This window comes from Schistocerca americana, chromosome 3, assembly GCF_021461395.2.
Source record: "Schistocerca americana isolate TAMUIC-IGC-003095 chromosome 3, iqSchAmer2.1, whole genome shotgun sequence".
NCBI classification, from domain to species: Eukaryota; Metazoa; Arthropoda; class Insecta; order Orthoptera; family Acrididae; genus Schistocerca; species Schistocerca americana.
The window spans coordinates 256,350,847-256,363,126 of NC_060121.1; the positions used below are offsets into that span (position 1 = coordinate 256,350,847).

Below are 12,280 nucleotides of genomic sequence, written 5' to 3' on the forward strand. Positions count from 1 at the left end.
ATGCTGTGATTGAGCAGGTCACTACATCAATAATTTCTGCGGCAGAAAAAGCGATCCCTCGTTCCCTAGGATGCCCCCTGCGAAAGAGAGTCCCTTGGTGGTCACAGGAAGTCGCGGAGGCAATCAAAGAGCGTCTCCCCTTCTTTGTATGCAGATGACTTGTGCATTTCATATTGCTCCTCCAATACTGGTGTTGCTGTGCGGCGCCTACAGGGAGCTATTCACAAGGCACAGTCATGGGCTCTAGCCCACGGCTTCCAGTTTTCAGCTATGAAGTCGTGTGTCATGCTCTTCTGTCGGCATCATACCATTCATCCGGAACCTGAACTTTATCTTAATGATGATCCACTCACTGTACTGGAGACATATTGATTCTTAGGACTGGTTTTCAACGTCAGATTGACTTGGCTACCTCACCTTTGTCAGCTTAAGCGGGAGTGCTGGCAGCACCTCAGTGCTCTCCGCTGCCTGAGGAACACCAACTGGGGTGCAGATCGCTCTTGCTGCTGCAGTTCTACAGAGCCCTTGTTCAATCCCACCTTGACTATGGGAGTCTGGTTTATGGTCCAGCGGCGCCCTCAGTGTTACGTTTACTCGACCCAGTGCACCACTGTGGCGTTCACCTAGGGATGGTAGCTTTTAGAACAAGTTCAGTGACCAGTGTCCTGGTGGAGGCCAGAGTCTCTCCATTGCGGATCCAACATGCACAACTGCTTGCCAATTATGTTGCACCCATTTGTACTTCACCTGAGTGTCCGAATTACCGTCTCTTTTCCCACCCGTGACCGTTCATCTCCCGCATCGGCAGCCCAGGTCAGGGCTCATAATTGCGGTTTGCATGCGATCCCTTCTCTCCGAACTGGAGTCCTTCCCTTTACAACCTCTACTTGAGGTCCATTCCCATACACCTCCATGGTGTACACTGGCCGAAGCTTTGTCTGGACCTTTTGCATGACCCTGAGGACTACATTATCCCCACCGCACTCGGCTGTCACTTCCTCTCGATTCTTGACATGTTCCGGGGCTCTGAAGTTGTTTACATCAACAGCTCGATGGCTTTGCCTACGTCCACAGACGCCATATTGAACAGCATTCCTTGCCCACTGGCTGCAGTGTATTCACTGCAGAGCTTGAGGCCATATCTCGTGCACTTCAGTACAACTGTTCCTTTTCTGCTGAGTCGTTTCTTCTCTGTTCTGACACCCTGAGCAGCTTACAAGGTATTGACCAGTGCTACCCTCGCCATCCTTTGGTAGCAAATATTCGGGAGTCCATCCCTGCCCTGGAATGGTCCAGTCGTTCAGTGGTGTTTGTGTGAACCCTAGGACACGTCGGAATCCCCGGCAATGAACTTGCTGACAGTCTGGCCCAACAGGCTATGCGGAAACTGCCCCTGGAGATGGGCATCTCCGAAACTGACCTGCATTCTGTCTTACGCCGCAAGGTTTTTCTGCTTTGGGATATGGAGTGACGTAACAGTATGCACAACAAACTGTATGTCATTAAAGAGACTGTGAATGTGTGGAAGTCTTCCCTGCAGGCTTCTCGCAGGGAATCAGTTGTCCTTTGTCGGCTTCGCATTGGCCATACGTGTATCACACATGGTTACCTCTTCCGTCCCGAGGACCCACCTCAGTATTGCGGTGGCTCCCAAATGACAGTCGTCCACCTCTTGCTGGACTGCCCACTTTTAGACACTCTGTGACAGTTTTTAACTTTCCCAGCACCCTACCTTCAGTGTTGGTTGACAATGCCTCAACAGTAGCTTTAGTTTTACATTTTATTTGTGAGGGTGATCTGAGTTTTAGTGCATGTCCTTTGTCCCTCTGTGTCCTCTGCCCTAGGGCTTTTAGGGTGGAGGTTTTAATGTGTTGCAGAGTGAATGGCGTTTCCTTTTTTATTCCCATGGTCAGCCAGCCATGGTAATCTGCTTTCTTGTTTTTAGTCAGTTCTCCCTGTTTCTTCCATCTCTCTGTAGTTTTCTTGTCCTGTTTTGTCCATTGTAGTGTTTGTTGTCCTTCTGTCATTCTTCTGGTTCTTCCTTTCTGCTGTTATTGTGCTGTATGTGTTCTTTGTTTTCTTCTTTCTCTCTGAAAATTGTTTTACTGGGAACAAGGGACTGATGACCTTGCAGTTTGGTCCCTTTCCCCCCCTTTTAAACCAACCAACCAACCATAATATTACTAATGTCATATATCTGTAATTTAAACTGCATGTGAACCACACAAATAAATAAATAAATAACCATAGTAAATATTTTTAGCAACAAAGTCACTAACAATAACTGAGTTCTCTGTGTTTGCCTTAATACATATCAAACCTTTATTCATAATTTATAGTAATAAACATTGACAATTCTGTTAACTGTTTTAAAATTCCTTAATCTTAGGGGAAATGCTGACCTCTATTTTCAAACGTTCCTTTAAAAAGGAAAATCTTTCAGAATTGTCCCAATTTAATCCTCGTAAACTGGAAAGATGAATGAAATAAGTATTAGTCTTCAGTGGTGTTGAGAAACAGCTAAACTAATTAAAATTGAACAAAGCTCAGGGCCCAGTGAAAGCCTGTCAGATTCTATAGTGAATTTGCAGGTGAGTTAGTTCCTCTTCCGACCATAATCTGTTGTAGGCCTGTCTCATGTCACACCCATTTACAAGAATAATGGTAGAAGTGATCATGACATAATGAAAACTTTGGATCAAGGCAGTCAGGTAGATGCATTATTTCTTTATATCCAATGTGGTGTCACCGCCAGACACCACACTTGCTAGGTGGTAGCCTTTAAATCGGCCACGGTCCGTTAGTATACATTGGACCCGCGTGTCGCCACTATCAGTGATTGCAGACCGAGCGCCGCCACACGGCAGGTCTAGAGAAACTTCCTAGCACTCGCCCCAGTTGTACAACCGACTTTGCTAGCGATGGTTCACTGACAGAATACGCTCTCATTTGCCGAGACGATAGTTAGCATAGCCTTCAGCTACGTCATTTGCTACGACCTAGCAAGGTGCCAGTACCAGTTACTATTGATACTACCTCTCGCCAGCCTGCGTGAGCTAAAACGCGTGCCTTTCGGCTTCCTCTAATAACACGGTGTTGGCTCTCCTGCCAACCCACAACATCCAAAAAGCATTTTAACTCAATACCATATCCACATTTATTGTAAGAAGTACTACCATATGGCGTATCAGTCAAAATTTGTGAGTGGGTTGAGGATTTTTTTTTTTTTCAGGGAGGACACACAGGTTATCTTGGATGGAAAGACGTTGTCAGATGTAGAAGTAACTTCAGGTGTGACCCTTGCTGTTCATATTGTCATGTTGTATATTAATTACCTTGTGGACAATATTAATAGCAACCCCTGATTTTTTGCAAATGATGCAGTTATCTGTAACGGATTACTGTCCAAAAAAAGCTGCATAAATATTGAGTCAGATCTTGATAAGAATTCAAAGTCGTGCAAAGATTGGGAACTTGCTTTAAATGATCAGAAATGTGAAATACATGAAGTGGAAAGACCACATAGGCTCAGTTGTATGTAAAATGGGTTGAAGACTTCAGTTTATTGGTAGAATACTGGAGAAATGCAGTCAGTCTACGAAGGAGATTGATACAAATCACTCATGTGACCCATTATAGAATATTGCTCAGGGGTGTGGGGCCCACCCCAATTAGCACTAACTGGGGTTACTGAACACATGCAGTGAAGGGCAGTACAAATGTTCACAGGTTTATTTGATCCATGAGAGAAAGTCACAGAGATTCTGAAGAAACTTAACTGGCATACTCTTGAAAATAGGTGTAAACTATCCCGAGAAAGTCTACTTACAAAATTTCCAGAACTGGCTTTAATTGATGACTCTAGGAATATACTACAACCTTCTATGTATTGCTCACATATGGATCACAAGGACAAGATTACACTAATTACAGCACACACAGAGTCGTTTAAACAATTATTCTTCCCACACTCCATCTGTGAATGAAAAAGGAAGAAACCCAAATAACTGGTACAGTGGACATACCCTCTCTCATGCACTTCACCATGGCTTGTAGAGTACAGATATAGATGTAGACCAGAAGCCATGGTCTCTAAGGCAATACAGCTTTTTACTGTCTCATTCATCTTCCTCTAATTTCTTTTGTTGTCTCAACTGGCAGAACACATTTTGCCATAGCTAATGGTGCTCTTTCTGCAGTTAGTGCACGTTCTCACTTCTGTTGTAGTCTCATCGGCCTCTGATGTATCCAAAATTTCTGACCTAAAAGGTTTTTGAAGTTTCAGGGAATGTGGACATAATACCTGTTGGAAATGATATAAAGTGTTCTTTTTCATTTTAGTATTGTTTGTTGTTTCTAAGATATTTGTCATGTTTCCATCTTTCCATGCCTAGTCTCAAGAGTTTGTTCATGGTAAATTATCTCCAATTCACTACTTGCATCATTAAATGAAACATGCTTGACACAACTGCACTTTTTTTTATTTCTATTTTCTTATAATTAATTCCTGGCTCTGATTTGGCTATCAGTTATGTTGTACTTGTGTGAAATACTTAACCACAAAAATACTAAAATGTGAAGGTTGTTTTTTTATGGTCTCTCTGTCATATGTTTCATTACAATAATGTAGCTTTCATTTATGTAGAAATAATGTGCCACACAAGTCATCACAGTACTTTTTTTTTCTCCCCTCTACTGGTGAGGAGGGCGGGGGGGGGGGGGGGGGGGGGGGGGGGGGGGGGAAGGGTGGACTCCTGGTTTCAAATACACCACTTTTTAAAGGGCCTCCCATATTTGTGTTTTTTTGTGTGCTCTGATACTTATGTAGTGGTTTTCTTCACTATTTGTTTCAATAATAGGAGTTGTTAAATATGTGACATGATAAAAATGTGCATTTGTTTAATTTACCATAAAATGGGAACATTTCAGTATCAGTAGTCATCCTCTCGTTTTTTTAATAAATACTGCCATTTAAACTGTGTGTAATTCTGTATATTTACAGGACGTGTCTCTGCAAAAGCAACCACTAAAAAAGCTTCACGCGAATTGCACAGAGAAGAAAGACGCAATCAAGCCATGCAATTACGGCAAAAGAAACGTGAAGAAATGCTTCTTAAAAAACGTTTTTCATCTGGTGTCGGCAATAATCACCCTCTCCTACTATCAGTCGTCCCTTTATCAGAAAAAATTGATCCATTAGGTGTGCTTGAGCTTCTTAAGCAAGCTGATTCTGATGCTGTGATCAACAACAGTTCCACAGGCAATGTTCATATAAGGTTGGTTTTATGTTGCATAGATCTTTTAAGTAGTTAATATGAATGTGTGTGCATGTGTATAAATTGGTCTTATAAGACTTGGTCAGAAACAGAATAGCACAATGACCGTCAGATTGAGTGTATCCTCATTCCAATTCTTTCTACAGTTGTTGTTTGTTAGGTTAACCACTTTTTGTTAAATTCTTCAAATTTGATTACATAGTGAGATATAGGTTCCATTGCTATTTATAATTATTTTAAGAACACCATAATGCACCAGAGATAAGCAAACATGTTTATGGTCTCACCTACATGCATTTGTTTTGGTAAAGGATCCAACTACACAATACTCGTTCAGGAAAGTACACTATTCAGTGACATTAATGTGACCACCCGGCGAAAACCTTTGGGAGTGCGGACCATTGCGGGACTTGCTGGAAGAGACTCAGTGAGGTTCTGGTAGGTACCAACAGGGACGTGTAGCCCTGCCGACTCCAGTGCTTTGGCCACCTGTGCAAGGTTTCACAGTTGAGGATCCATGGCGTGAACAGTCTGATCGAGGGGGCTCCACAGATTCTCAGTTTGGTTTAAATTCGGGGAGTTTGGTGGCTAGGGGAGTATGGTAAACCTAGCCTGGTGCTTTTCAAACCACACAAATACACTGCAAGCTGTGTGACATGTCACGTTGTCTTGCTGGTAGATACCATTGTGCAGAGGAAAAACAAAAGGACATAGTCCCTAATGCGAATGCACTGCAAATTACGCAAACACCTCGTCTGAGGCGAGGCGAGGCGAGGCGAGGCGAAGAAGCTCACATCGCCAGCAGTGGCGCCCTCCAACAACACTCTGCCACACCCCGCACAGGCCATACGCCGGTCGGCCGCGCGCCAGCCCTCCTGCGCTGGACACCAGGGACAAGATGCGTCTTCCGCGAGTGTCGAAGGCTGCACGCGCCAAGCGGATGACAGGAGGTGCAACGAGAAGCTTACTACACGCCCACGGCCATCTGCCTGATGGAGCATAGGAGGTCTATTCAGAAAATTCCAGAACTTTTTCCACAAAACTTTTCTCCTCTTACTATTTACTTATTGTTCATGGCGTCCTTCGAAATACTCCCCTCCACAATTGATACAACACTCCCAACGCCGTTTCCATTTCTGGAAGCAGTCTTGGTACTCCTCTTGCTGGCTGGTGCAAAGTTCCGTTTGGAGATTTTTTTTTATCTCATCTATCACTGCAAATCTTTATCCTTTCAACGGAGTTTTCTACTTTGGAAATGAAAAATAAGTCTACCGGGATGAGGTCTGGCGCGTATGAAGGATGAGGCAGTGATTTTGTTTTTTGTGCAATAGTTGTGCACCAAAAGGGATGAGTGTGCAAGTGCCTTATCCTGATGCAAAAGCCATGAATTGTCTCTCCACATTTCAGGCAGTTTCCTTCTCACATTTTCTTGCAACCATTGCAACATGTCCCAATAGTACCATCAACTGACAATTATCAGCACATCATTGACATTTGACCTGACCTGACAAGCTGTTTTTTGTCTTGGAGAACCTTCCCCGACCCAGTGTGGAGATTGTACCTTGGTCTCTACATCATAACCTTAGACCCATGTCTCATCACCAGTTATGATTCTCTTAATGAACATCTCATTCTCAGTTGTGTGATCCAAAATCTCTTCACAGATTACAAGGCAAAGGTCTTTGTGGTGAGCCATGGGACGAACTAGGGAGCAACAAGATGCATTCCAAGATGCTGTGTCAGGATTTCATGATATGATCCAACTGAAATGTTACATTCTTCTGCAATCGCTTGGACAGCCAGTATTTCATTGGTGTGCACAAATTTGTTGAGGTTTCCGACATGAGCGTTGTCAGTAGACTTCGAGTGGTGTCCCATCTTTTAACGTGCATCCAGTCATTTTTAAACTGCGTGAACAATTCGTAACACCGAGTATGCCTTAAACACTCATCACTGTTGGCTTCCTGCAGCATTCGGTGTGTCTCTGTAAAGGTTTCCTTGAGTTTCATGCAAAATTTAATGCAGACACATTGCTCCTCTAACCCTGCCATCTCGAAATTCGCAAATTGTGTGACACAATGTTCTACTCAACACAGCACTGAACAATAACTAACAGACATACAACAATGAAAACAACCAATCTTTGTCAGTATAATTTAATTGGATGGATAAAAATCCACTCACCAAGTGATAGCAGAACACACGTCCTTTTCATGTCAAGCATTCCCTCACATACAGCCTTGGCATTTGAGGCAAACATATTTGTTCGGATGACGATTCTTTACAGCAGTACACCACTATTCTCATCTCAGCCTTCACTGGATGTAATTACCCTATCAGCCTAGTTCAAAAGCAAGATTTTGCTGGCCATCACATTCAGTCCTGGTGTTGCTGACCCCTCTCAAAAACAGCTTCGGAGCACATCACTGGTCACTCAGTATTATCCTGGCCGGTTACTCCAACAAGGCCATTACTTCCTAAAAATGTGCCCTGAAATGAGGTCCATTCTGTCTGAGATTTTGCCCACCCCACCTAGAATAGCTTTTCATCACCTCCCACTCTCTGCAATATTCTTGTCAGATGCTATGCTCCTTTACACTCATCTCCCACTGAGACCGTCCCCCCACTGCAAGATTTGCTCTATGCACTCTCCTACTACCAGCTATACGAGGCCTGTAACTGGCAAAATGTATACTATCAAAGAGAGAGCTGCTTGTGAAAGGACACATGTCGTATACCATCTGTTATGTAAGCACTTTTTGGCCTTTTACATCAAAATGAGTTAGGATGAAGTTAGGATGAATGGGCATAGGCAGAGGGTGTATGCTGGTAACACACAATATCCTGTTGCAGCACATGCTCTACAACATGACAATCATGACCTCGGTACCTGTTTTCGCCACACGCACCATCGGGATTCTTCCCCCAGACACCAGTTCTCAGAACTCCGCTATAACATGTTCTTGGTTCTTGCCACCCACCTGGCCTTAATTTACCTCTCTCTCTCTCTCTCTCTCTCTCTCTCTCTCTCTCTTCCCACCCCCACCCCCTCCCCCAACTCTGTTATGTACAATGGACTCAGTTTTTCACTCTTATTAACTCATTCACGATGTTTTCGCAATAATCTCTGTCCTGCATATTAACCCGTCTTCCACGTTTAAGCTCTCAAGTTTTCAAATCTCGTCCGGTGCAGTCCCCAATAACCAGTCTTTCCTTCCCATCTTATCTGAAAGTCTCCCTGTTGTGTGGTTCTGAAATCTACTCCTTTTCCTAGACCTCACTAGTCATTTTCTTGCATCCCTCTTCCTTCCCCTTCAATCTTTCTGCCTGAAGAAGGAGCCACTTGCTCTAAAAGCTTGCCTGATATAACGTTATTTTGTGTGTGTGTGTGTGTGTGTGTGTGTGTGTGTGTGTGTGTGTGTGTGTGTTCAGCCACCGCTTGGTGAGTAATTTTTTAATCTTTACATTTACATTATATAGACATAAAACAATGAAATTTTTGGCAGTTTCATGTAAAATACAGGTGTGTGCATGGATGCCAACCGCATTTCGCTCCAACACATCATTGGTGCGAAACTACGAATGTTCTGGAATTTTTTGAACAGACCTTGTAAACTGAAAAGACGGGGACCGAATGAGGTGGCGCAGTGGACTCACGTTCAGGAGGACGACAGTTCAATCCCATGTTCGGTCATCCTGATTTAGGTTTTCCATGATTCTACTAAATCACTTCAGGCAAATGCTGGGATGGTTCCTTTGTCTGGGCATAGCCAGCTTCCTTGCCCATCCTTCCCTAATTCGATAAGACCAATGACCTCACTGTTTGGTCTCTTTCCTCAAATCAACTCCAACCCAACCACTCAATAGATGTCCAGTTGTGGTACTGGCATGCAAATACCAGCCTTCATCGCCAGTGAACAGCAGTCAGCATGAGTGCATGAACCAGGTGCCTGCTGTGGAGGCCTGTACGTAGCAACATTCGCCGAGTAGTCATTGAGGAGAAGAGACTGTTGGTATCCTCATGGTTTGTCTTGGCAGTCAGTTGCTCAACAGTCGCTTATCTATTTGCCTATTCACATCACTGCAGCTGTTGTTGCCCCGTGTCATCTATGCCCTGTTGTGCACAACAGTTGCCTCATAGCCAGTTTTGGATAACGCCATTGTGTCATGCGTGATATACTTCAACCATGGTAGCATGTGAATAGCTTACAAACTTACCTCTTTTGGAAATTTTTTCACCCTTGGCCCGAAACCCAATAATATGCCCTTTTGGACGTCAAATAAATCACTCCGTTTCCACATTACAACAATGACTTTACTTTTTTCCACATACCCCAACACATTTTATGTACCCTTCACTGCTAGGACTGCCAGCAGCTGTCTGTGAGTGGTTATTGCATTTTGTTGTCAAACATAGGCGGCGGTAACAGTTATGTGACTTAACTGTGTATGATCAGGTATATTTCTTAAGTGAATGGAGTGCATGCACATTAGCTTCCATTGACAACAACAGTCTGTGAGCAGTAATGGTTCAAGTCACTCAAGAGAGATAAAGGTGACCTTGTGAGTATGACAGTTATAATAAAAATACATAAAAATTAAAGTACACAACACTATCCTACTTTTGGAACTATTAAGGAAGGAGAGAAGAACAGAATGGGGAAAATTAAAAAGGAAGGACAGGTCACTAAGACCCCAGGATGAAACCACCTGTGTGTCTGTTGGCAGTACTAAAAATTTCCCATCGTGAAAGGAATTACAGGCGAACAATTCTGTTACATTATTTAATAGTATTCTCGATTAAATTTTACTGTTAATACAATTAAGTGTGTCATTACACAATCCTAAGACACCAAGAAGCTATATAAATGAGTTCCCCATGAATGCACTGATGCATCTCCTGTAAAGATTACATCTGTAGACAAAGCAAAGACATAAAGAAAGATTCATTCCAGTGCACTTCATAACTGCTAGACATTGCTGGAGACTTGAAAGTATGTCACAATGACCTAGTGATTGTCAGGGGTACATTTAACTGCTTTAAAACACCTTCAAATCCTGTATGTCAAGCATAATAGTGCAGAAAGTTTGGTTTTGTATGGTGAGACTCTGCCTCATGTACTGTGTACACAAATTTCTTCTAGCTGACTACCATGTTTTAAGCTTTAGGAATAACTTACTCACAGAGAAAAAAATATCTCACTACAAATACTTTTGGTTAAATTATGTGGGATACTTATATGTAAATCAAAGTATAAAGCTACTCTGATGCTTTTCTCTTAGTACTACAACTACAGACACATAAAAATCCAGTACTGACTTTTAGAGGGCCATGATATTGCTGTATTCGACTGGTGTTACTGAAATTTTAATCAACTCGTTATTGATACTTATAATTACTTTAAATCACAACAACTAATAATAATATAACCAGTGCAAAAATGAAAACTGTATAAAGGATATCCTAAACCTATAGAGTCACATCATACAGCTAATAGTGACCTTATAGCTGTAAGAAACATACGGTCACAAATGAGTATTTTTGTTATTATGAGCGGGGCATGTGGGCTATTTGTTTACAAAGTGCTCATGTTTTATAGCAAATAACTTCCTGCCACATCAATACTGGTGGTTCCTCCTTGAAATAAATACATGACGAGTTTTATGTGCCCATGGTGGAGTTCAACACCTTTAACATATAGTAATAGATGGAGCATTTTGCTCATGAAATGAACTTTTAGACATGCAAGTATTTACATATGCTACTGTATTGTGCAACAGGATGTAGTGCCAGGAAAGCTGAACAAATGTAGGGAGAAAGGGTTTATAACACGCATCAACCTAATTTGAAGAAATTTACCACTCTAGAGTAGAAACATTTGAGAAAATGAGTCATTCAAGCTACAGAGAGCCGGACAGATATCTCAGCAAACAATTACTCATATAGTAGCAGTTGAGGAAAGAGTGTTTATTCTTGTATCATGTGGGTAAGCTTCATCACTAATTACGTGTCAACTATCTCATGAAATGAACACTTTGAAGGGTATGGTGGTCATAACACAACACGTCAAGCTACGGAACCAAATTATTTTGAACCGAGAGTATGTAGTTGTTTAAAAGGTATATTTTATCTGACATTATAATGTGTGCTTAGTGACTGGCAGTTGTCACTTAGCTTAGTATCCTTTGCTGTTTGTTTGGTTGTTATCCTGAGGTGGGGCCACATTGTGCAATAGTCTGACAAATCCAAACCAGTGTTTATCTTGAAAGTGATGCTGTACAAGTGTGTTATTGAGGTAATGTACGATATCAACTGTGTTTCTCTTTTGGTTAATGGAAGTTACAGGGATTGGAGACAAATTCGGGAACACCATGAGAAATGTATGGTTGAACACAAATGTGGATGCTAGCCAAGCCTGCAGATTGTGCTGTTATATTTTATCATGAATGGTAGCTATGCAATGTCCTCAATAAGTTGCAAGAGTTAGGCACGGTCAGAACAGTGCCATGTGTAGTTATGAGTTATATGTCAGAGCTATGTGACCTCAGATGTGGGTAATTTGTTGGTGCTCACATGGTAGGTGCTTCCATAACCAAAGTAGCTAATGTGTTTGGAGTTTCAAGAGACACCATATTGAAGATTTATATTGCGTACAGAGAAAGTGGAAAAAATAATCATCTTCTATGTCACAACATGGACGAAATTGTGTGTTGAACAATCATGACAGACAGTCATTGAAAAGCATTGTTACAAAAAAAATAGAGGACAACAGCTGCCAAAGTCACTGCAGAAGTGAATGTCACACTCACAAACACCTTCAACATAAAAAAATAAAGAGAGATTATTAAGCAGGGGTTTGCAAATTGAGCTGGAATCCCAAAAGCACTCATCAGTGGTGCAAATGACTGTAACTGGAAAACATGCTTCCAAAAGCCTTTAAATCTGGTCTGTGGAGCAACGGAAGAAAGTAATTTGTTTGGATGAGTCTTATTGCACACTGTTT

The 12,280-nt window shown here is 42.1% G+C and overlaps 1 protein-coding gene across 1 annotated transcript in view; it reads left to right on the plus strand.

The window, feature by feature from the left end:
• LOC124605433 (pre-rRNA-processing protein TSR1 homolog) overlaps nt 1-12,280 on the plus strand; it is an 86,682-nt gene that overhangs the window by 14,571 nt on the left and 59,831 nt on the right. Inside the window, exon 2 of the mRNA XM_047137098.1 lies at nt 5,003-5,276. Coding sequence (XP_046993054.1) covers nt 5,003-5,276 — 274 coding nt within the window. The remainder of the gene's footprint in view (nt 1-5,002; nt 5,277-12,280) is intronic.